Genomic DNA, 27012 nt, shown 5'->3' with positions numbered 1-27012 from the left:
CCCACAGCCTATCTGGGAACTTACTGTTTCTTCCTGAATGTTGACAAAGTAATAGAGGCTAAAATGGGTCTTAGAGTTCGGGAGACAGAAAAGAGAAACTCTGATAGATGACTGATTCTAGGTTTATAAAAAAAATAATAATAATAAAAGAAAAGATAAAGAAGGAACTGCCCTGGTAGTCTTTCTACATCACTGCAGTCTGCATAAGGTAGGTTTTCAACCCTGATGGCAGCAGGGATGTGATACCAGGAAGAGTGTGTGTGTGTGTGTGTGTGTGTGTGTGTGTGTGTGTGTACATGCATGCACTATGGAGTTTGGAATATGCTCTCTTTCTCTTCCACCTTTGTCCTTCTTCCCACCAGGAAGCCCCTTGGTGGATAAGCAGGAAATGATAGAAAATTCCTAACTCTTTTAAAGTTCTAATATATATATATTTATAATGAGAACAACAAAGACACTGTCCAGTCAATAAACAATGTTTGCAACAAATCCTACTATTTTTGGTTTTCTATAAAGACAATCTATCTATCTACCATCTGTCATATCTCTTTCATGAAAATACTGACCACATTATATTAAGCAAAAACCCCAGATGTTTGTCCTTTGTAACTTTCCAGAGTTATCATAGAACTGAGAGTTCTTTGAGAGCAGAGAACAGTTTTTTGTTTGTTTTTTTTGTTTTGTTTTATGTCCAATATATAAAACCTATGCAAAGCCTTTAGGCCAAAGCTTCAGGTATAATAGTCACCCATTAACTATTAGATTGTATTATCATTAATTTATTTATGTTTTCATATCTGAGAATAATATGTATTACATAATAGATTTCCAGGAACAATTTGTTGAAAATATACAGTCACATCAAGGATAGCATGTAACTTTTATCTTGAAAAAATGTCAGATCAACATTAGCTTCCTAAAGCACAAAGCTATAAAGGAGCTGGAGACCAGGATCCTTAGGACTAATAATCATGATTGATTGGTGATGTCTGCTGTGGTTGTAGATGTAGGAAGTAGTCACATGAGTATACTTATTCTACCTATTTTGGATAAAGACATAAATGAGAGATTCATAGTTTGCATTTGTGAAAATTAGTTTTGCATGGAAATTAGCTTATCTTAGAGGATACGGCTCTTCTAAAAAATGTTACGACATGAAAGAGATTGAATATTATGTGGAATGGACATATATTTTGGTGATACATATCTTACATATATGTGTTTTTGTTTTACACATAATTGTGTTTGTGCTTTGTTTTATAGATATGATATATATATACATAAAACTATATATATATATATATATATATAACTATATAGACAGAATTAGTAAACATGAATTAGCCAAAAGTAAAATAAATATCAGCCACCCTCCAGTAATAACCCACTATCGATGTTTTATGAGCTATATGTACCGGAAGTCCCAAAAAAATGTATGCACATACTTGTATTCATCTTTTGTTATCAGTGTATATTGAGTATGACAATTTTAGTACAGTTTTTTCCTTTCTTAAAATGTGTATACATTTTTTCAGCTCTCTCTCTCTCCATATGTATATATATTCATACATATATAGATATAGTCAAACTATCAAAATATTTTTAACTTTTTTAATAGAGCATATTAATATGAATTCCCAGTTAATGGCGTATGCTCTTAAAAACTATACTTTCCTATCTGTCAAATTCTGATGACTGCATACTATTGGAGCATATAGCTATTATCTAGTAATATGTTTTTGGAAATTTGTGATGGTTCTAAGTTTTTCTTATTATAAACAGTGCTCTAATCATTATCTTCAGTAACCTAACTTCAAATGCCATCAATATTTTGCTATGCATGTTTTAATTTCCCCCCTTTGAACTTTTGTTGTGAAGGGACATTTTAGATAAAATCCCAGACATTGTGTTTTTTCCCCTAAAATATTTCAGAAAGTATTCTTAACTGATAAGAACTAAGGATCTATTTACACATTTGCTAGCTCTTATCACATCTAATAAAATTAATCCCTTAATATAATTTAGTAGTTTATCTTTTCTAAAATGCCTATGTAGTTATTTTATTGGGATAAGTATCTTGAAGTATAATTGTGATATCAAAAGAGTGTGCACTTTTTTATGATTTTTGAAACAGTGTCAATATGTATCACACCCAAGATTGGTGCAGTCAAGATTGAACAAATTTAACATCACAATTCTTTTTTTTTATTAAATTTATTGGGGTGGCATTGGTTAGCAAAATTACATAGATTTCAAGTGTGTATTTCTATAATATTGATACATCATCTGTATATTACATTGTGTGTTAACCACTCAGAATCAGTTCTCCTTCCATCACTATATATTTGACCCTCTTTTCCCTCTTCTACCCTCCCGCCTCCCCTCTTACCCTCTGGTGACCACTAAACTTGTCTATATCTATACATTTTTGTTTCTTTATTTGTTTCTCTTTTTTCTTTGTTGCCTTTCAGTTTTATATCCCACATGTGAGTGAAGTCATATGGTTCTTGACTTTTCCTGTCTGACTTATTTCGCTTAGTGTGATAATTGTTACTTGGGAGGAAAAAAAACTGTGGACATTTGGGATATCTTGAAAATAACATAATGTGGATGGAGGAAAAGGAAGGTGAGGAAGGCAGGAGGGGAGGAAGGCAAGAGATTATAGCAAGGATATTAGAAACCCAAGCCCAAAATAAGGCTGTAACCTATGTGAGTCAGACCCTTTACCAAGGTTCTATACAGAACCTTTAACCAGCTAAGGCAGGGGTTCAAGTGGAGCATCATACTGAGGGTGGGTAGAAGGGAGGAGAGCAGGAGCTTCCTGCCACACCTGATCCGTCACCTGTTCCACGCTCTGCAGAAACAGCCTGTGGCCTTCAGGGAGATGGTGAGCTCTTCAAGCCTCACTTCTTAAAGCATCCACTAGAGGGATGGCATTTTATCCTTCATCCCTAGAAGCAACTGCATCCTAAGCTGCCTCAGAATAACATCAATTCAGGCTATTAAGCTTACGTGGCTGCACATGGCAGAGGACAGCGATGAGGGGCTTTCAAGGACAGAAGGCAGTTGCTTTATAGTGTCTGGAACTGATACTAAAACCTATGTACATTAACAAGGGTAAAGTTACTTTCATTTACTCAGCAACTTTAAGACAAATACCATATGATTTCACTTACCGGTAAGATCTAAAAAAAAAAAAACAGAAACAGACTCAGATACAGAGAACAAACTGATGGTTGCTGGATAGGAGGGGTTTCGGGGATGGATGAAAAATATGAAGGGATTAAGAAGTATAAGTTGGTAGTTACAACATAGTTATGGGGATGTAAGTCCAGCATAGGGAATATAGTCAATAATATTGTGATAACTATGTATAGTGCCAGGTGGGTACAAGACTTATCAGGGAGATCACTTCATAATGTATATAAATGCCCTGTTTCCCTGAAAATAAAACCTAGCCATCAATCAGCTCTAATGCGTCTTTTGGAGCAAAAATTAATATAAGACCCTGTATTATATTATATTATATTATATTATATTATATTATATTATATTATATTATATATTATATAAGACTTGGTCTTATATTAAAATAAGACCGGGTCTTATATTAATTTTTGCTCCAAAAGATGCATTAGAGCTGATTGTCTGGCTAGGTCTTATTTTGGGGGAAACACGGTATCTAAACTTTATGCTGTACACATGAAACTAATATAATATTGAATGTCAACTGTACTTGAAAAATAAAACAAATAAAAAAGATGTTAGTTAGGTTAGCCTTAATATTTTTAAATCTTCACATCAGTCTATAAGGTAGGTACTACTATCCTCATTTTATAGATGAGGAAATAGATTTGTCTCTTTAAGTCTTTTCTGGAATAAGTGAATGAATGAGCAAACAAATATACAGTTCAACAGCCAAACACAAACAATGGAAACCTAAGTGATCAACCTAGCATAAGATAAGCAAAATAAACTAGCTAGTAGTTGGCGGCCCCACGATTCAAACTCAGGTCCATCTGACTCCAAAGCCAGGATCTTGATAGCTAAGCATTTCATGCATAGTCCCTACGGTTCAAATTTCAAAGTTCCCTAAATTTCTTCTTCTTGTTCTTTCTCTCTCTTTTTCTCCCCTTCCTGTGTGCCTGTGTTGATTTTATTTTCATTTAGTTAATATTTATACACTTACCATAATATGTGCCACGCATGGTTCTAAATGCTGTTTTCCCACAGTAGCCACACAGCAATCTTGTGGAGTAGACGTTTTCATAATCCCCCTTTGAGAAACTTAGACTTGTTAGTATCGCCACACAGCAGCCTACCCGTCTGTCTCCTCGTACCTGCCCCTAAAGAAAGGAGAGTGTGTGAGACGGATCCTTTCAGGGACTTTGCTACACCTTTGTGTTTGCAGCTTATGTCTCCCTGTTTGGTCCCAAAAAAGATGGCTGGTCAGCCAATGACGAGTAAGATTCCCCATGGTGGGGGCGGGGGGAGGACAACTCAAGCCAGGCACAGTCAAGTGGGGACCAACAGGAGAACCCATGGTGTTCGTAGAGGTGGGCACAGCCCCCCACCTTCCTCAGGCTAAGGAAAGCCTCTGCCTCTGTGGCTGCATTCCTTCCCACAACCTGCAGGGGAAGTGACTCAATGATGTGCTCTCCATCTATTCATATGCATATAGGTTTTGTCCCTTGGGGAAGTACAGACATCCTGAGAGGTAGGGTTCTGCTGCCTGCAGGCAAGGGTGATGGGCTTGAATCAGTTTCCTTTTATGATGTATAGGATTCACAGATCTTGAGATTGACAAGCTTTATCTCCTTTACTTTTCCACCTAACTAATAAAAGCTAAGGCGTTGGCCCGATTACGGGCATTCAGTCCTTGCAGCTGCATGTCCCTTGGCCCCGCTTAACTGGATTCATGGCTACTGTCTTTTTTTAACCCTGCACCGCCCTCCTCCCTCCCCACAACCCTCGTCACACAGGCCGGGACAGTTAGGTTATTTGCTCGAGGTCATCTAGATAGCAGGCGACAAAGTTAGAAACTGGACCCTGAAATTCTAGTTTCAGAGTCTGCTTTTAACCATTTGAACTATTAAACTATCAGTTGAATATGTACTGTTCATACCCATATTCATTTCCATATAAGCATACTCAGATTACATAAAGTGCCCTTCTGTTTCCCAGGCAATTTAAAGGAAAGAAAAAAAATGGTAGGCCTTCTAGCATTATATAATATGCAACATCCCTTTGGAGGCATTTTGTAGAATAATATTGCAAACATTATTTTCTCTACCTCATCCATAAACACTTCCCAAGAGATTTTTGTTCTTTGTGGAATAATTTCTATTGCAATAATTCTTATTTGTTTTCTCAAAAATAATGCCTGGCTTCCACCACTCTCATCAATAGATACAGCCAGCAAATTTGTGGGTGCATCTGAGAGCCTAGATTTGTCCCATTAGATCAGTAACGATCTTCTTGTCAAACTGATTTACATGTCTTCAACTTCAATTTACTTCGATAAACGTTTACCGGAACTTGAATTGGGAAGGCAAAGAGAAGTGAGACAACGTCTCTGTCCTCCAGGAATGTAAAGTTTCCTGAGAGAGGCAGACTAGGAACCAACTGCCCACAGCATTGCACAAGTGTAGGCAGGCCGTGTGCACAGGGGATCAGAGCACATGCCACGTGGCACTGGCACCTACTGCAGACGTCCTGCAGCAGAAGGCCCCAAACCCAGGATGAAGAATCCTTAGTTCCTATAAATGTGCAAAACCCATTCTCTCACAGAGACTGGAAACCTCAAATTCACTTACTATGGTTAAATCCATACAATGCTTCCCATATTTTCTTGTGGACTAACAATGTGAGTTTCTAACGAGGATCCAATTTGATCATTATTCAGTTATGTTGGAGGAGATCATCGGGAGGATGTGACCTCCAGTTGACCCTCAATCTGGACTCAGGCAGTCAGAGGCTCCTGTTCCCACAGTGGAAGCCATTTTCAAGGAAGTAGCCTTGAGAGAATAAGTTGTTGAAACTATCTGAACTGAATACATGACTGGACCCAGTTAAGGCCTTTCTATAAAGTTTTCAGAATCTGTTCGGCACGTATGAAGCTCTATATGTCTTGTGGCATGCAAGACAAGCCTGGTAGGAAGTTCCTTTGCTTATTAAACCTGCCACCTACCAATCTGCCTCTTTGTTCAGTCTCTCCTTGCCTTCAGTGTACCAGGACCAGTTTCAGATTTCATCTGGGGAGCTCCTGAGTGTGAACCAATAAACTATACAACTAGTTGCTGTTAATTAGATTATTAAGAGGGCAGTGTGCCCCTAGTAATTTGAAACACTGCCTTTCTTCTCTATTTTATGACGTCCTCATGTGCAATTGGGTTTATTTCTGGACTTTATGTCCCATTCCAATGGTCCAATGATTTTCTTATTCTTGTGTCAGAACTACTCTTTTTTAATCCTAGAGAATTTGGCATCTGTTGTTATATCATACCTGATAGGATTCGCCTTCCTTTGTATCACCTCCCTTCCCCAACACCCTTAAACATTCATCAGACTTACTCTTCTTTTTCAGAATTCTCCTGATTCTCATTGTTTTTGTATATATGAACATTAAAAGGAACATGTCTAACTCTAGGGGAAACAAATTAATATTTTTATTAAAATCACATAAAATTTACAAATTAGCTTCAAGGGAGTAGACATAAGGGAAACCTTAAAACTCTACTGAAAGACAAAAAGAAATCTGATTTAATGGAAAGATACACTTGTTCTTAGATAGAGTTTTTTGTTTGTTTGTTTGTTTGTTTTTTGTAGCTATTTTAATTGTGGTCTTCTCTTCCTCTACATCTTTTAAGTGATTTTGGTTGTACATATGAAGATAAATGATTTCTCTATCATTTTTGTATCCTGCTTCTTTTTCCAACTTCACTATGTTTTTAGTTGCTTTTTTCAAGAAAATATTTTTAGGGGCCTGAGATAGTATTTCTCATTTCAGTGGAGTCTGTGTATCACTCAAGTGACAGCAAAGGTGTATTAAAGTAAGAGAGATGCATTTCTCAGTGGTGGAAAGCTCAGTGTCTACCACGACAACCATACAAGTTTTACAAATGTTGACACCATCAGAGGTGGTGGGGACATATTGTGAGCAGAAGTGCTTAGGCCCCCCTGAAGGGAAGAGCCATTCTTTAGCACCTGCTGAAAGTTGACACATGGGAATAGGGTCTGTGTTACCACATCTTCTAACTGAACAAGTATATGAAGCCAGAAATCTGGACTTATAAGTGAAATATCCCAACATTTAGATTAGTTTTAAAAATATTCTTGGACAAAATAAAAAGGACGAGTTTATAAGTTAAGTATATTCCCCAGGCCCTTAGTTTGGAACATCTGGGAAACAAATGTTGCGTTCAGACTAGACAGAAGTTGTAGAATGGTATAGTACCATAGGATTTATTTTACTTATTGTTGGTGTATGAGTTTCCTGGAGCTGACATGATCATAGATTTGGTGGCTTAAAACAGAAATGTATCATCTTACAGTTCTGGAAGCTTGAAGTCCAAAATCAACATGTTAACATTGTTGTGGAAAAGCGGCGAGGACCGAGAGACTCAAGCGGCACGCAGAGACCAGGGAGAACACAGCTTTATTACGCCGGCGGCTCAGCGGGATTGTTCCCAAAGGCTGAGCACTTACTGGGGCCGGGCGCTTGGTTTTATAGGGTTAGGCCTCCGGGTTGGGGGGAGAATCTGGCCGGGGTGCCGGGGAGGTCTGTCCCTAACAGCTGTGATCGCTTAATACTATTTTGACGGGAAAGCCACTAACCGCTATGTTTGCAGGAAAACTGCTCTGATAAGGTATTGGAGGGGGGGGGGGCGGAAAGTTTCTAGCGGCTGTGCTCGCAGGGAAAAAACTGGTCCAACAACATGGCCATGCTTCCTCTGAAGGCTCTATAGAAGGAACCTTCCTGGCTCATCAAGTTTCTGGAGGCTCCAGTTTTGCTTGGCTTGTAGCTGCATCACTCCGGTCTCTGCCTCCATAGTCACATGACCTTCTCCATGGCCCCTTCTCCCTGAGTGTCTGTGTGTCTCTTACAAGGATATTTGTCACTGGACTTAAAGCCCACACAGGTAATCCCGGATGACCTCATTTTGAGATCCTTAATCACATTTGCAAGGTAATTTCTTGTTATACACTATCCAGATGTTGTATTTGAATATGGTATAACAAGATCCAAATTCAGGAAGTTAGGACCTGAATGTATCTTTTTGAGGGCCTCAGTTTAAACCACTACAATGAGTTATGTCATAGAAATAGAAAAGTGCATAAAACAAATACAGACTTGTTTTCAAAGTTTGCTCTTCTGATACAGCCTGTCAGTGAGTAGCAGGGAATATGAGTTCCCCTGCTTCTTCTCATCAATGTCTCTGTCTTCCCTTTTCTCCCCTGTCCTTCATCTCCTTCCCTCCCCTCCCCTCCTCTCCTCTCCTCTCCTTCTACCCCTCCCATCCCCCTCTTCCTTTCCCCCTCCCTTTTCCTCCTTCTCTCTCACATTCTCTCTCTCTCTCTCTCTCTTCCCCCCCCCCCACCGCCCATTGTTTGTCTTTTCTTCTTACTCATCAGTTTATTCACCTATTCTGTTAGTATTGCATTCCTGTGATGAGCCAGGAGCTGTGTGTTTCTGAAACATGAGCACATCCTTCCTAAGATCCTCTCCTTTATAGGCCAGTGAGAAGGAAGCCTTGACTGCTCCCTGCCATTTCGGCTGACAGGGATGCTCTAACCTGCAATGCATGACTTGTGTGGATAAAGCAGCGATCAGGGTTAGTGGTCATTTTCCGATGCCACATGAAGCTACATCAGTACCTGTCAGTGTCCCTTTACCCTGGCCATGAAGGCAGCTATGTCCTCTGACCCGCTCTTGACACTCTGATAGCTTTCCTTTTGTACCACACACTTGTGAGAAGATTCTTCCTTCTCAGCTGGAAAGGTCACCTCCCAAACACACTGCCAGGATGAATTGTGTGTCTGTAGGTTTGCACTCTCTTGTCTCAACCACAAAGTTCAGGGGGTGTTTAAGGGCAGCACTCCAGTTAAAAGAGGAAAGAACTAGAGAAGTAGAGTCATAATGTCGGCTAAAACCCTGCTTGTTACTTCTATGCTCCTCTAGGTTTACATCCAAGATTACAGGAATGTTACACAATGTGCACCCAATGGGACATTTGCTTCAGAACCACCTGGAGATTAATGTCTGAAGTTAAAATAACCTGTCCAACAAAAGGAACAATTTCATTATAAGAATTTCATCTGTTCCACATGAAAGAATAATCCTTCTTCAACGTAATGCAGATTCTGTTTCCTGGGAACCGAAACCCTACTCTCAGTGCCCGGGATTACATTGAAAAACTCTGATAACATAACTAATAATACCTTTATTGTTTATCCAGATCACTTTTCTTCTGAGCTATAATAGGAATGAGGAGAAGTCTCAATTCACTGTCTCACACACACACACACACACACACACACACACACACACACACCTATATACATATGTTTCTAGATATTATTAGAGTTATTCTAATTTCTGATTCTATCCCTAGCCCTCTCTCGGTGACTGTACATCTTGTATTAAATCACCTACCCCTAAAGAGAAAATAGGTAAAATTATTAGGCTGCAGAACCTGTAGTGACAGGTCAAGAGTGATGGCTTAGTGACTGCAGCCAGAGGGAAAGCTTTAGACCTCCCCATATCAGAAGCTCCTTATCTACTCATAAAGTAGCGGTATGGCATGTGCCTAAGCCAAAGGGCTGCCAAGTATATTCCAAGGCACTGTGAAGACATGGTTGTAGCAAGTCTCTTTTAAAAACTTAAAGATCCCATGGACAATTTTATTCTTTGTGAGTGAAAATGAATAGAAGGAACCCGTAAGCATTAATTAATATTTTGCCATAGTCCTGCTAAAAAGAAGTAAACAAATTGCTATATCCCAAAAGAGATGTGACTCAGCTGAGGCAAATCAGCAAGGATCCGCTGAATTCAAAAACCTCGATCTGATCTCTGCTTCTGCTTCTTTGAATTGTCTGCAAGGAGCTGTTTTCTGATACTGGCTTTGGCTGCAGCACCGTCAGCCCCTGCAGCCAGTTTTACATTTTGATTGACTGACCCATTCCAATGTCTGACCATGTCCATGCAAACCTCAGAGATACTGCAAGTTCAGTTCCAGACCACTGCAATAAAGCAAGTATTACAACAAAGTGAGTCGTAATCTTTTTCCTGGTAGAGGTTCTTGCTTTCAATTGGTAAAAAATGCAACATCTGTGAAACTCAATAAAGTGAAACACAGTAAAACGGGGTAAGCCCGAAACTGTTTTGCTCTTCTACCTGTTGAAGCATCCCAGTCGCCTTGTGAATTGAATGTCTGATGTAGTATTAGGTTGGTGCAAAAGTAATTGCGGTTTAAAAGGTTCAAAATACTTGGAAAAACCTCAATTACTTTTGCGCCAACCTAATATTTCAGTGATCAGACATCTAGGAGTGTGAGAGGGGAGGTGGCATGTGAGTAGGCTGTCGCAACGCTCCACAGCAGGTATGACAATCTCCTGGGGAACTTGGGGTAAAACAAGAAGACTCAGGGATGCTATCTCAATAATCTTGGGCTCCACCATTTTTTTTTCTTTTTCTTGAAGTGTGTTTTTCCAGGACGCATCAGCTCCAAGTCAAGTAGTTGGTTCAATCTAGTTGTGGAGGGCGCAACTCACAGTGGCCCATGTGGGGATCGAACCAGCAACCTTGTTAAGGGAACTGCACTCTAACCAACTGAGCCATCCGGCCACCCCGGTCTCCACCTTCTTTAATCAGCTCTGCAGATGATTGTGATAGCCACCAAAACGTATGAATCACTGCTCTGCAGTATGGAAATCAGGAACCAGGGTCTAAAATGAGGCAGACTTGGGCTCAAATTCCTCTCTGGCCTTAGTTTCTACCTCTTAAGTGTGAATAAGATTAATATCTAGGCTTTCTGTGACACTTAATGAGAAAATGTATATAAAACGCATATAGTGACAACTAGTTGGAAGACAAACTTACTCATACATGTCTTCATTCATTGGATAAGCACTTATGCCATTGAGTTATTAGAATTTTAGTAGCAACTAGATTGCATATATATAGTCTATTCATACTTGTCAATTTTGAGGCCTGGTTATCCTGGAACATTTTGTAATGCTAGAATGACTTCAATACTCTTAAGGCGTAGCACATGCTATTTCACCTGAATAAATGTCCAATCTCTGCCAATCCCTCTCTCTCAGTGAAAACCTATTTCTCCTTTTTCTTATGTATCTAGTCTCTCCAGGAAGCCCTTTCTGAATTCTTAAGACAGTTACCTCTCTATTGTGTGAGTTCCCAAAACACCACCTACATTTCCTTCACGGAAGCCATTAAACTTGTAAATTTGTATTACTTTGAATGATAGACTTTTTAAAGTCTATCTTCCCCCTCTGGCTGACTATAAATCCCATGAGGTGCCGGGTATGTTTTAATCCCAAGTTTTGTGAGTGCAGAGAACAGTGTCTGTCACACACAGATGCTCAGTTAATATTCATTGGATGAGTGTGTTCATTGAATAACCAACAGCTAATATTCTTCTTTATCGGGCATGATGCTGAGTACTTACAAATCATAGCTATTTTAATCGTAATAACAACCGTGTGAGGTAGGTATTAATATTAACTGCATCTTACATATGAGGAAACTGAGACAGAATAACAGTAGTCTGCTCAAGTCACACAGGTAGAAAGTGGCAAAGCTAGGTTCCCACCCGTGTTTTGTGACTCTGTTTTTGTTCCCAACCACACTATGTGGCTTCTCTAACGACAAAAAGTGCAGCTCTCATGCAAGTCAACAGCTCAAGTCTCTAGGAACCTGCCCCAAAGCAAAGGTACAGGCAGACCTTGGAGCTATTGAGGGTTCGGTTCCAGACCATCTCAATAAATCAAGTATCTCAACGAAACGAGTTGTAACCCTTTTGCTAGTGGAGGGTTTTGCCTTCAATTTGTGCAAAAAGAAATGCAACACCTGTGAAGCTCAATAAAACATCGTGCAATAAAACAAAGCGTGCCTGTATGCTGTGGTGGAACCTGGCTGAGACTAATGAGATTTCGCTGCAAGGCCTGCAGACCTGCAGAGGAGATAGTGAAGACACAGGGCTATTTCAGGTTACCTTCTTAGCAACACTAAGACATGGCACAAAATTGAAATTCCGGGGTGGAGAGCCCAGAGTGGTAACAGGAGACACACTGAGGAAAGCAGTCTTGGCGCACGCAAAGGGAGCCTGAGCAGTGATGACCAGGGGAAGACAGAGCGAGTCCCCTTGGGAAATTCATCAACAGGTAACACAGCATGCTCTGCCTCTCCGGGGTCCTCGGCCAGCTGCAGGATGGCAATGCAGGGCTCCTGTCCTCCCAAGCAGCGTGCTAAGCAGCAGTCTGAACTGCAGAAGCAGGGCCCACATCCTCTCATCTGCATCAAGGCACAAACTTGAGGCTGAGAGGGTGACAATGCTGAGGTCTAACAAACTGGGCTGCAGCCGCTCACATCCTACTTGCTGAAGTTCAGGATTTGCCCTGGAGCCCCGCTTCTCAAAGGACAGGCAGCATGAGCCTCAAGTGGGACTTAGTACAAATGCAGGATTTCCTCCCCCTCCCCACCAGCGCGTTGCTTCTGAGACCATAGGGCAGCATGAACATCACCGGGGCTTGTTAAAAACGGAGCATCTTTGGTCCCACCTCAGACCTTCTGGATCAAAATCTGCATCTTATGAGATCCCCGGGCAAGTCCTACGTAAATGCATTTGGGAAGCAAGAGCAGTATGCAGCTCACAGGAAAGGGTGGCCAGCAGGCCTGCCAGGAGGAGCAGGAAGCTGAACAGGCCGAGCCAGCCAGACACGTGAGTGAGGAGGACAAACGTTTTGGATAAGAACTCTTTCCCTTCATTCGCTTCCTGCTGCAATGCATGCAGACATCCTCTGCAGTGGTTGCTTTCTTTCCAAAAATCTGTTCGTTCTCAAGTACAACAGAGGGGAGTAGAACTGACTGCTGCTTTCCCTTCCTTTTCTTCTCTTTTAAATGTTCCACACTCACCTACCTGCATGTTAGCCTTCAACTAGTCCTTCCTTCATCAACATTCGTCTACATTTCCAGCAGATACAGGCTGAAGAGAGGTGTTTTGAAACAATAGACGTTTTTTAATGATGAGGTTTCCTCTAAAGATGTTTTCTGAGCTGGAGAGTGCATGTATCCAGGCTGCCATCTGAGCCATTTTAGTAGTTCCTATTCTGACTTTGGCTTGGGTTAGTACCTGTAACATGGGGCCGAAAAGTTTCTCTGAAGCCCCTTTGTGTTCTGTTGAGGATGCCTGTTCCTTGGGGGCATTGTTGTCTGGGTGATGCACGAAGGTGGGGCTCACGGTGCTGTGGTAGTGAAGGGCTGTTTCAGTTGTCTATGACTATGTAACAAACCACCTCAAATGCCGTGCGTGGCTGAAAAGACAAATCGCCACAAAGCTCCAATTGGATCTGGTCTCAGCTAAGTAGTTCTTCTAGTACAATCACTTGGGGAGCTGGAATGGGAGAAAAGGTTTAGCTGAGAGGGCTGAGGTCTGGCTGGATTCCTCTCTTTCTATATGACATGACATCTCCCAGACAAACCTCTTAGGGCAGCTGGATTCTAAGGAGCAAAATTCCGCAAATACCGGTACAATTCCGCAAGTACCAGTACAGGGTTTCCTGGCCTCTGCTTGCATCGCACCTGCCAGTGTCCCATGGACAAGAATGCAGTGTATAAGAGGGGACTACACAAAGGTTTAAAGCTCAGGAAGCATGGTCCATCAGGGGCCACCTCTGTCACAGTCTACCACCCTTGCTTAGTCTGGTTCCCCTCAACCCCTGCACAGGGCAAAGATAGAAAAATGAGTCACTAGTCACCATGTATGAGTGTCTGTGTATATGGACATGACCAAGTGCATGTATGTAGTGATCTTGGAAACATGGAGGACTCATCTCTTTCCCCCAGAGAGTCCCCTTTATTTAGGAGTATTATGTTATTCTACTGAATAGTTGTCTGGGGTGGAGGCAGGTTTTTGGGAGAACAGGGAGATGGGAGGAGGACTTCCAGCGAGACTAATCAATCAGTATTGACATTAGAATGAGATCAGATACTACAACCACCTTTATCTTAAATCAGTTAACATGGTGGCTTTAAAAGGACAGTTAGCTGGGTGCCTGGTCAAAACATCATCAGGTCCTGAAAATGGCCTAGAAAATGACCTGAGAGATATAGAATATTCTTTTTATTTTTTTATTTTTATTTTTTATCATATATATATATATATATATATATATATGTGTGTGTGTGTATATATGTGTGTGTGTGTGTGTGTGTATATATTCCCCTTTACTTTACAGTTTTTTTTCTTTCTCTTTTTTGTTTCACTGTCACATTTATATATTTTAAGTTTATATTTATAGTAGGCTTACTATATATCAAACCACGAATTTGGTGCTCAGAATGTAGTGGTTAATAAAGTTAACCTGTTGTTCTCCTCTCATGGAGTTTAGAGTCTGGAGCTATTTTTTTTTTTTTTTTCTTTTAATGGCCTTAAAGTTAAGGGAAAATTTTGATTTAAATAATGTGAAAGTAAGCCCATCTTCTTTTATGGTTCTTGATATAAACTCTGTAAATTTCCAGTCTTCCCACTGCTACAAACAGGACACAGTGAGGAAGGATGTGTTGTCATCTTCATTTTTACAAACAGATGAGAGGAAGGTCAGCAAGGTTGTGTGTACTTGCTCATGTTTCCACGACTTAGTGAGATTAGTGGAGCTGGAATTCAAGCCCAGGCCTCGTGATACTGAATCCAATGTGATTCTAACATGACCATATTTCTTCATTGGAATAGTTAAATTGCACTAACCTCATGAGGTAGCTAGAGATTTCTTGGGTCTCTATTCATCTCACATTCTTTGTGAATAACATTGTGCTAATGTTGGGCTCAGGTTGTCTATGGCTTCTTTAAAAACTTCTATTTTTAACTAGAAAGTTAATTACATAGTGGGACATTCCTGAATGAAAGAGGATTCTTACAGTGATATCCACAGGTCTGTAGCTCACCTGGTCAGAGATGCAAAATATGGCAAAATCGTTGACCTTGGACACATTATTATTTCATCAAGCCTCTGTTTTTCATCAGCAAAATGGGAATGACAGTAACTACTGCATAGGTTGTTGAGATGAGTAAAAGAATCTATGTAAAATACAGAGTCTGGTCCATAGTGAGCACTAAAAGTACCAGTTATGATCTTGGTGATGATAGAGACGCTTTGGTCCCCAGTCTAGCTCACCAGAGATGCAAGGCATGTGTGAGTATCATGTCATCCCCAAGTCTCTAATACAGATTTCATTGTGTAAATGTCATTTATAACCAACATCCGTCTGACAGATTGAAGTAGAGATATAGGCATAGGTAGAGCATTAGAATGTTTTTTTCTTCTGTTGATTCCTTTTTTCTTTGATTGACACAAAAGACATTCAGTCTACTGAAACAAAGACAAATCATCACTGGTATTTTTATTTTCAACTGTTTCAGCAGGTCCCCCAAGCAATGACCTTTATATTTAACTCTGTTTAGGGTTTGATGCCTATTTTACGTCTCGCACACTTGAAAACAACAGAAGAAACGTATGGTTTGCCGAATACTGGGAAGAAAACTTCAACTGCAAGTTGACGATTAGTGGGTCAAAGAAAGAAGACACAGATCGCAAATGCACAGGTAATTTCATTCTCACTGTCCGTCTCCTGTTACTCTACATGGCCCGTGTTAAAATGTCTGCATAAATGACAGAAGGAAGCCTGGCTGGAGACAAATTGAAAAAGTAAATTGAATCTTACTAGATTGTTCAGAAAATGGAGCAAGATCATGCATCTTGCAGGACAAGAGAAGTACAGACAAGATTGTATTTTTTTCTGCCTGTCCATCTTGCAGTAATTGACATTTTCATTGATTCTTTGAATTCAAAAGGGGTCATGTTGTTTTGAATGCTCTCACTGATAAGTATTAGTTCATGTTGTAGCTAGGAATCTGAAGTCATTTTCACATGGACAGAAATCTCTGACAGTCCCATATCAGCACTGGATTTAACTATTACCATGGATGGTGATATTTGATTAAGGAAACAAAGTACTTGGGTTTAGAGTAATGAGAGTTTCAACTGATTTTTATAACATCGAAATTAATGAGTCATCTGCTACTTAAAATATGCTTTAAAATAGTCACCAAGCCTCATATGTAACCTTGTGTAATTATTCCAAATTAAAAACACATGTGTATGCCATCTGTCTATATAGTGAGTAGTCAGGAAGCAAAGTTACACATTCATTCATTCACAAATGTTGATTGAGCAACTCCTTTCTGCTAACCAGTGTGCTAAGCACAGGTGATCTGATGGTGAGCAAACCATGTGTGGACCCTGTTTTCCTGCTGCTTCAAGTATAGTGGGGGGGGGCAATCCCCATCATTCCAGTGATCTCTCTAGGAGTACACAATTACAATCTGCAATAAGTGTCTGAGGGCTATAAGGGCCTATAACCGAGGAATTTCATTCATTGAAGGCAGACACAATTTCAAAAGATCTACTTGAGGGATGAGTAAGCATCGTTTGGTTAGAGAAGGGAAAGGACAAATTAGAGAATTTCTGATAACGGAATAATGTGGCAAAGGGCTTATAGCAGGAGAAATTATGGTATCTCTCAGGATGTGTAAAACAGAAAATGTAACTGAAGAAAAGAATAGGATGAAGGTGTGAACCGAGGTTTCAAGTATAGAGTTACGGACCAGGAATAGCCATGTTGGGACATATGTGGGATTTGGTCTTTATCCTAAGAATACTGGAAATTGTGGAAAGGCGTTATGTAAGGGTGTGACATGATCTGTCTTATCACCTAGACCTTTATTAAATCCTAAATTCTAAACTTCAGTTGCCTTCCATGTTTGTAATGATAGCGTTGAAGTACCACAAAACCCTAAAAATCCCTTCTGTGTGTTCAGGAAAGGCACACTCATGTTGGACACACTTCCTGTGTTTAGTTTCTTTGTAATACAGCTCTTTTTGAACATCCATTCAGAAAACATCTATTAATTACCAGTAGAGCATGCAAAGCATGATACTAAAATCACGGTCATTGGTATGGAGATGCTTAAGTTTAGGGCTTTTCCTCAAGAAGTTTTCTGTTAAAAAAAGAGGTAAGATATGACCGAGACAGAGATGTAAGTAAAACAATGATACAAAATAAGTATGCATAATTGAATGTATAACTCAGTTAATTATAATATCAGATTAACCACATTCTCTAGGCTATGGTATACAACAAGAGTGTTTTCATAAATATGATCCTTATAATATTTGGGGAAAAGAGAAAAAAAATTAATTCAATGTTGACTAGACCTAGGTGACACAAAGCTTTCAAGTAGAAACTGAAAAAATTAGTTTGGTGTCTGGATAATTTGTCTATATGACAAGGAACATCCAAATATGTTAGAAGAATCGAAATGATTGATGACATTTTTTTGGTTCTTTCTGACATGTGATGTTCTGTAGAGTGTCTGGAAAATAGAATGGATTGTGTGATGGCCATTAGAATTGTTCCATCAAAGGCGAATCCCCAGTCTTTTTATGTGCTTTAACATAAGCTGTTTTATTTGTAGTCACATTTTAGTGCTGATCATTGAGAATTTAGGTTTATAAAAACAAGTAAGCTCATCATCCAAACCACCACCTTTTAATAATGGAAATAGAGGTGTTTGTGTTTTCATATGCTCCTTCCAGGTGAAAAAAAAAAAAATCTATGATCAGATGTACTAAATTAACTGTGGTCCCAAATTATTTGAATACTCTATCCTTTCCCTGTTGTTGGTTCGTGAACTGGCCTTCGTGCTCAGAGAGCAATGAGGGACCAAAGAAATAGACGGCCCACTCCAGATTGGTAGATGGCAAGTTTAATAAGCAAGGGGATTTACTTATGAGGCTTGTCTTCGGCGGCCACAAGATGAGTAGATCACCACACCCACTGGCCAGAATCTTGAACATTTATGTAGAGGCCTTAACGGGGTTCGGTCTTGTATACAGTCCAGATGTTCTCAACACCCTACTCTCTCAAGGTCATGTCCTTGGTACAGCTCTCACCATGGGAATGGTGAGCAGAGTACATTCCAAGGACAGGGGAGGATGTGAGAAACCTTCAGTTGCTTGGCTCCAGCCTGTAGCTCAGCTAGTGGTCATGTCCTCTCAATGCCCTCTTCCAACACCTTTTTTTCCTTACTACTTCCACTGTGGTAAGGTGTGCCATCCTGAGTGAAGGTAAATACTGTTACCACCATTGTGTCTCTTGCTGTTACCATCATCGGATATGAGAACATGGGTGGTTGGGTGTTTGTTTTTCTTTCTTGTACTTCCTTTTTCCAAATTCAGCTGAACTTGTATTTTGCTTTCGAAATATTCCCAAAATGCTATTTAAAAAAAAATCTTTACCATTTAAGTACACCTTAACTTAGAAGTGGAGAAGTGGGAGGCAAGGCATGCTAAGATTTGCTAGCCTAGAGGAAAAAAAGAAGTGACAGAGAGAAGTGACAGATTGCATTGTATTAATGAGAGCTCTTGAGACTGGTGAGAAATTAAGTTTCAATGAGGGCAAAGAATGGAGGGAAGAAGGAAGCATTGATAGGCTTAAGGATATGAAAGATATAAGGGAAAGCTCATTGGCAACCATATTTGGAAACATTAAAAGAATGAGCACATTGGGAAGACGCAACCAAATGAGGAGGCAAGTTGAAGAGTCTGGCATTGCAGATCAACTGCCTGAAGAGAGTGTCGGTTTTGATCTGAGGCTTGAGGAAAGCAGTCCCTTTCACAGGTCTCTTTCTGTGACGGGGCTGTGCTAAAGAATAAGTCCTAACTATAGTCTGTGTCTGTGAGTTTTTGTTTAGTTGTTTGTCTTGTTCCTTTGTTGCTTTCAGTTTTATATCCCACATATCAGTGAAATCATGTGGTTCTCGACTTTTTCTCTGTGACTTATTTCGCTTAGCATAACAATAATCTCAAACTCATAGACATAGACAATAGTTTAGTGGTTACCAGAGGGTAAGGGGGGAGGGAGGTGGTAGGTGAGGGTAAATGGGGTCAAATATATGGTGGTGGAAGAACTGATTCTGGGTGGTGAACACAATGTGATATATGGATTATGTATTACAGAATTGTACACTTGAAGCCTATGTAATTTTACTAACCAATGTCAACCCAATAAATGTTAATTTAAAAAAATAAGTCTTAAAATATTCACTCCTCAGATTCGGGCACAAATTAAAATATAAACTTTTTTTTTTCCTGGGCTGTATAGTCTCTTTAACCATAATAAGCTATTTATTATATATTAGCTCTAAGTAGACTATCATCAAATCAGTCATCTGGCAAGACAAGTTTTAGAGATGAGGCATGGGACCCATACTCCTTGGAGAGATAAAACTTCTGGGTTCAAGGAATAACAATGAGTTCTAAAAACCTGAGAGAGTAAAAAGTCATGAAAGAAGAATAATTGTTGAAAAAATACTGAAATTTATAATTTGTATACTTTATAATTTAACTGCAGCTAGATAGGCATGGATTCTTATAGAAAATGACTTGAACTACCCTGTAATCTTTACTTCTATAAATTATCCATATGCATTCAAATTTCCTTTCAACCAGGAAAACTACCACATTCTTCAGTATTTTAAGAACATCCTGAATTTCCTTGATACCCAGCCCCAAGCTTTTCCAACCCTGAGAGCCAGACATTCTTACTCCTACCTTCCCTAATTTTCATTGATATAGATTAAATCTTGGCAGTGACTCACTCTGTTCATGGGTTAACTTGGCTGCCGTCTCCCAAGGGGACATGCAGTTGAGTAAGTTTATTGATGGCTTAATCATTCACAGGACACACAAACTCTATTTGACAGGTACTATTGCCATTCATGGTAATTCATAGTAGAGCTCCAATTCCTCATGGAGAGAGTGCTAGCTACAAACACAATAAAGAAAACTTTTCTAGACAGTTCACCACAGAGTGCTTGTCATTTGTGGGCAGAAAGTTCAGATGTGGGTTTATTTCAAGTAGTGTTTGTGTTCCTCCACCACCACATCACTTGCTGTGTATTTCCTCCCTTAAGACTTGCCAGTGTATCCCTGACACAAAGACCAGTTTAGAGTGCGAGCTCTTTGGGAAGAATAATTATGTTTTTTTTGTGAAGATACCAAGAACACAGAAAGAAGAAAAAGTACAGAGATAAAGTGGTCTCTGAAAAAGAAAGTGAGGACCCAAAGTGGTTAAGAAACCATGAGTTTTGGCATGAAAGAGGCCTGGGTTTCTGTTCTAGGGTTACCTCTGATAACCCTGTGAGAGCCTGGGCAATATTATTTATCCTCTCAAAGCCTTTCCTCATCTTTGAAATGAGAGTAATAAAACTTTAATTACACCCAAACTTGTGGGGATTAAATTAGGTAATTCAAGTAAACTGGCACATAGTAATATCTCATTAATGTTAACAAATATCTTCTCTTCTGGGTTGAATAAGTTGCCTGTGAGAATTTCATGAAGATCCTATTGTCTTACATCAGTCCTAAGGAGAACCAATCTACATGTTGAATTCTAACAGAAAAATAAAGCCAGGGATTTGAATAAGCGCATAAATATGGACAGGTATTCTTCACTGGAGTGTGCATTACACAGCAATATATTGAGGTCTCAGAAAGACAGGCAGTGTACAACTTGGTGCTGTGAATGGACTAGGAAGCTCAGAGCTTAAGGAATTTCAGCACCATTATGTAGAGGGTGTGTCCAAGCATCATCCCGTCTTGGACTTGGCCAACACCTCATGTCCCAAATCTTGTACCATCACACCCCTCACAGGCTGGGCCTTTATGTGGTTAGTATCTTCTCCAAGGTCTTTGCTCCCAAACTCATTCTTTAAACTGAGAAGGCAGTTTTGAAAATCTGAATGTGCTTGCCTATGGCAGCCCATAAAAATTATCACTCTGTCATATCTTGTAGCTTATAGAGAACATTTGTCTAACTAACATTACTATTCTGTCAAACACTACTTTGTGAATACCGATTCATCAGAGTTACCTCTTTGCTGCAAAGAAGGAACTCAACATTTAGAAATCCATCATCCCGTGAAGGGACATTTTGACTTTCAGAGATGTGTTTTCTTTTTGAGATAGCAGAAGATGAATAAGTCAGTGACTTTTTTTTTTCTTTGTAAAAAGCCACTGTATTCCATTGCTAGTGCTTTCAAGTCACACAATCAGCAAATTCAGTTTTTCATTTGAATCCTTAATGTGTGCTGTGGATACTTTCAGGGGCTAAAGAGCATACTCTAATAAATGTTCACATTTTGGGAGGTCAGATTTTGAAGCTATGGTTTTCTTTATCCCTCACTTCTCAAAGCTAATAGTTTAAGTAAAGGTCACTTTGGTGGGGGAAGGGGGGACAAAAAAAGCCCGTTAAGAAGTGCTGTTAGTGAATAAACCATGTATTTCTCAAGTCCTATATTCTTACCTGGAACCCAGCCCTATCATATCCTATATAATTTTTTAACAGGACTATCAAGACAAAGGAATTATACTTAAGTAAGTCAAATGCTCTGAGAATATACGTGCAAAAAGAGTTTATGACCACATTATTTAGTTTTTCCTGTCATTTTATGATTCTATTCTGAATTGACCTTTACTTGTTATATCCATGTTGGATTGTGGCACCTAATTTATTCAGTGTGATTGAAGAATCCACATCAAAATGTTATGGGTAAGTAATGTCTACCCCTTCGGTGCTCTAAGACTTTTTGAAGCCATGTTGATGAGAAGCAAAGTAAAATGCATTTTATACCTGTGTGCTTTCTTAAATAGAGATTGGGTGCATATTAATTATGATTTAATCTGTATGGAGTTTCCATTATCTGATTATGTGTTAATATGGTTCTCTGTTAAAATTGTGATTCTCTGAGTCAGCTCTAAATCTCAGTCCTGGTTGATGTTTCTTTTGTTACGCTCACCCTTAAATCTGCCCCTACCTCCCTCCTAAATGGCAGGTTTCTATTCTTGCCAAATTATTAAGAATTTTTATTCATTCATTTAAAATAATTATGAAATGTTTCAGAACTATCACAGAAAGACTAAGGTATGTAACTTTGTGGATTTAGCACAGCATTTTATAGAAACTATTTGGGTAAGTTTACTAACAAAATTTAGATAGATGAGATGCTAGTTAATATAGTAGTCCACACATTAAATTATCTGGCTGTCACACCTGAAGTCCTCATTATTCTTGGAAATCTGTAAATTCTTTTTGGAACAGGAGCACTGAATAAAAATCCTACATCCATAAAGATGACTGTTTCTAGACATAGGGTTCCCATATGTAATAGTCAAAAAAGTTTTAGTATAACATTAAATCGTATGCCATGCTAATTCTCTGGCTTTGCTTTTAATTCACTTAGATATGGAAGTTCATCTTCTTATTTTAAAACCAATGAAGTCCTCTTTTTTGTAAAGACAGTTAAAAACAAAAAGCTAGCCTCTTTTCAACGGGAAGCATATCACACCAGCTTTGTCAATTATTCCACTGGATAAATTTGAAAGAAGATAAAGATGATGCAGTGCTTTGCTTTTGAGGGCAGAATTCTGTAGCCTTTTCTATGGTGATCTACCGTAGTAAGTAAACTCTCAGGCCACAAAACTAGTGGTGCAAAGAATAAAACTTTTACTTTTTATAACTTCACTTTATTTTTCAAGGCTCCATTCCAACTGTTCATAGAAATCAGCCTTTCTAGAGTCCATTCTTCCACCTGATCAATGAGGTAGAAGCTTAGTTACAGAGGGCTTTTTTAAGGTCAGGACATTGGAGTTCTTTGTTGGGTCTGTTTGCTCTTGGCCTTTGGCCTCCATCCATGACTTCCAGCTGTCCACGAATCGATCTCCAGAAATGACTTTGTCTATGCCGGCTCTTCCTAGTGGAGATGTATAGGTGACGACAGCATGGATTCTTGCCTGCTCCTAGCCTCAGGATTTCTCTAGGTTCAGCTCTGATTTTGATTACTTCCACAGCCTTCATCTGACCATGGTTGGGGAAGTCGCAGAGTTTAGGACCCTTTTCAAGGGCACACACCAACATTTCACTTTCATGCTTCCCTCAGTCTCTCCTTTCTTCCATTCCTGAATGCCTTTATTGGAGCCTGGGGAAGGAGACTGACTTAGATCCAACCATATGCTTCTAAGTTTTTTATATATGGTCTACACTGTATATCCTGAATCTTTCAGGAGTCAACTTTCAAAGCTCAGAGCCAACTACTAAGTACATAATATTGGCTTTTAAAACTCAAAAGCCAATCTTTTTCTTCCCCCTCCCCCCCGTTCTCCTGTGTTCTGTTATTACCACCCTTCCATGTTCCCTCAAGTTCCTCTTGCCATACAGCACACCAAGGCATCCACAGGAGCTGTGTTTAATTCTGTGCAGAATCAATCCAGGCAGCAGAACACCAAGTTGAAAGCCCAGGGGTATCCAGGCAAAACTGTTCCATAAATGCTAGAAGCTATAATTATTTGAGCTGTGTGTCATTTCTTTCTCATTAACTCTAACAAGCAATGGCTTTAAAAATGGGAGTCATGGCCTTTCCAACTTTGGAAAGCCTATCAGGCTGGGCGATTAATGAGAAGGAATTCCTGAACTAGAGGAATTAATGCCTATGTTGTCTTCTCAGCAACAGTCCTTGTAAACAAGGTGTCTCTTGTAAGCAATGTAAGTATTATAAATTGGATGCTTAGAGTCAGTTCAGTAGGTATAAGAAAGAGCTGTTGAATGACTTATCAAGTATCATCAAGCAAGTTAGAATGGAATATAACTTTCCTCAGGCAGAGTTTCTAGTAGTACAGGTTTTCTTTTTTTTTTTTTCTTTTCCTTCCTGTAAAGAGAAATATGGATACTAAAAGCATTTTAGGTTTTTACAGTTTGTGTATGGCATCATATTCATTTTTCTAGAGAATAAAAATGTGCTCACAAGATAAATATCTGCCACATATATAAACCCAGATAAAAACTTTGTATAACTCCTTCTAACTTTGTCTCACTATTTCCAATAACAGTAGATCAGGTAGGTGGGTGAATGCATGAGAGACTTCCCCTATCTTCATCCTCATCCTGGGCACAGATAGCTCTGAGGGGACTTAAAGCATAGCTTCTGTTATGTAGCTGCCTGCTGAAGTCACACTAGTTGACTCATGAAAGCAGTCACGCTAGTTGACTCAAATTGCCTAGGTTCGAACCCCAGGTCTTTCACTTCCTGTGTCACCTTGTACAAGGTACTGAAACATCCTTAGTCCCTTATTTCTTCATCTGTAAAATGGGATAATGATAGTCCCTACTACGTGGGGTCATTTATGAGGATTAAACAGAAGAGTGGCCTGTGGAATTAGTAGGTGCTCAGTAGATTTAGGGGCCATCACTGTGGTTTGTGGTGGTGGAACTTTTGTTATCTTTGGCCATTATAAAAATAAAAACTGAAAAGATAACTCCTCCATGGCTCAAACTGCCTTGCCTCCCTTTATTTTTATATTCAGTCTTATTCTTCCTTTGCCTTCAAAGTCCTTTGCTTGTATAGTGCTATATACATATCAATACACTTTTATGGGTTTATATCTTCCCATTTGAAGCCCATATTAACCTTGTGAAATATGCAAGCCAGATATCATCCCGCTTTTAACAGATTAAAGCAAAACTCAACTTTGGAGAAATAATGTGACCTATATGAGAATATGACCGCCAATGAGAAAAATATAACGACCCCAACAACTAATAGCATGTATTCATTTTCTCATGCGTTCTGTTATTTGTTCCCTTAACAAATGTGTATGGAACAGCTCTGCTGGGTCTGCGCCTGTGCTAGACGTGAGAACATAGACAAAGTTCTTGATTTCAGGGAACTTACATTCCCGTATGGGAGGCAGACAGAAAACCAAATGCAGGTAAATAAAATAATTACAAATTGTGATTCCTGTTGTGAAAGAAACAAATAAAGGTTGAAATAGAAAATGACAGTATAGAAATATTCCAGGAAAATATAGTCAGAGATTATCATGACAGCCCTGTCTGTCTGGGAGCGGTCATTATTCCCATTGTACAGATAAGGAAATCTTGACTCAGTTGAATCAACCAAATGATAAATACAGCTGATTTCTCCCTATACTCTTTCTCTTCTGATGCTTGCTTACCTTCCAAGACTCTAAGAGAACTGAATGTAAATAGGCACTTTCTCATTTGGGGGTAACTTCATGGTTTTGTTTATATAGCAATGCCCTCACGTGACACCTGGTCACTTATGGGCTCTTAGTAGAACATATCTGATAATGATCCAAGATTGAGCCTTTGGCCCTCACTTATAAACAGCTGCAGTGGAGAAGAGAGCTGACCTCGTTACTCCTCTACTAAACTCAAAATAGGGCAGTATTTTCCAATTTATGCTCAAACTTCCTTATATCGATGAAGCGCTAGTAGTTGTACAAAGAGAAAAGGCACAGAATTCAAACTCTTCGTCTCATAAGCAGCAGAAGTATACAACAGTGACTTGCAGCCACAACTATAATATTCTCTCTGAACAGTTCTCATCCCCATAGAACTCTGTCCTTTTAGGGTGGAACAAAAAAACATGCCTGCAGCTTTACCAAAGCCAATGATAGAGACTGAAGCAGTGAGAAACTGAGGCAGTACAAAATAATGTCTATAAAGAAAAGTTTACCAATATCGGAGGAGCAGTTATAAACTGAACTACCAAAGTGATCCAGTACTCTGGCAAAAGTGGGCAATTTACTATGGAAGGAAAATGTTGAATGACAAGATATTATTGCTTTTCGTTTGAGAGAAAAATGTAACTGTCATGAGCACATTTCAGGCAAGTTTGTAGGGAAAGGCTATATTCTAGAATTCAAAGAAATAAAAACACAAACATATAAAAAGAAAGCGATGCTAAGAACCAAGTTGAAGCAGTCCCATTGATGTGGATACAAGTGGAGAAACATCATTAGGACAAATAATTATTGGACTTCTAATGTTTGAGAGCCTGGCTGTTGATGTGACTACTACATAAATCATGACTCCAGCACAGGCTGTCATGTCCATAGATTCTCTCTTTCCTTGGACAAGTTGTGAGATCGTAGAAGTGTTATTGAATTTTAAGAAGTTCTCAAAACCTAAATTGGTGGTATTTTTAGCAAACAGAGCTAATCCTATAACCCTCACTATTTAGGACATTTTAATGGCCACACGTTGTTCCAAGGAAGAAGACTAAAACTCTCAGCATAGTTTCTCGGGCCCCTTGGGACAGGGGTCCGTCTCATTCTCCTGCAGCTCTGGCCTCCTTTCAGTTCTGGAAAGGCACCTGGGTTCTTCCTTCCTCAGGGCCTTGCACGTGCTGTTTCCTCTGCCTGGAATTCCCTTTCCTCAGGACAGCTTTTGACCAGTGCACACTCATTCACCCTTCACGTCTCAGTGTCCCCTCTCAGAAAGTCTGCACCGATGTCCCCATCATGATCTAGGTCATGTTCTTTGCTATCTGTTCTCTAGCCTTCCTTTCCTTCGGCACTGTGCTTGCCTCTGTTTGGGACGATGTCCTCATTAGTGTTAATGTGGGCTGAATGTCCCTCTCCTGCACTTAGCTCCAAGCTCAGTGCAGCCAGGCACTCATTTCTCTGCTATGCCTTTCTTCACATGCCCAGCCAGAGCTCAGGTTGGACATCGAGTAGTTGTTGAGGAATTAATTTTGCTTTCTAGAAATCTGCTGTGCATAAAACATTTTAATGCAATTGATCAACTTGAGAGAGGATGGGGTGGTGGGGTGTGTACTTGTCAGCACTGATGCT

General features: G+C 39.6%; 1 protein-coding gene across 3 annotated transcripts in view; it reads left to right on the top strand.

Annotated features, from left to right (window-relative positions):
* GRM7 (glutamate metabotropic receptor 7) overlaps positions 1-27012 on the top strand; it is an 825787-nt gene that overhangs the window by 503788 nt on the left and 294987 nt on the right. For all 3 annotated transcript variants that reach the window (XM_033133274.1, XM_033133273.1, XM_033133275.1), the window contains exon 5: positions 15702-15842. In XM_033133274.1, coding sequence (XP_032989165.1) covers positions 15702-15842 — 141 coding nt within the window. The remainder of the gene's footprint in view (positions 1-15701; positions 15843-27012) is intronic.

Source organism: Rhinolophus ferrumequinum, chromosome 17 (genome assembly GCF_004115265.2).
Source record: "Rhinolophus ferrumequinum isolate MPI-CBG mRhiFer1 chromosome 17, mRhiFer1_v1.p, whole genome shotgun sequence".
Classification (NCBI taxonomy): domain Eukaryota; kingdom Metazoa; phylum Chordata; class Mammalia; order Chiroptera; family Rhinolophidae; genus Rhinolophus; species Rhinolophus ferrumequinum.
Note: the sequence above shows the minus strand (reverse complement) of the source record. Positions and strands in the feature narration are given on the sequence as shown.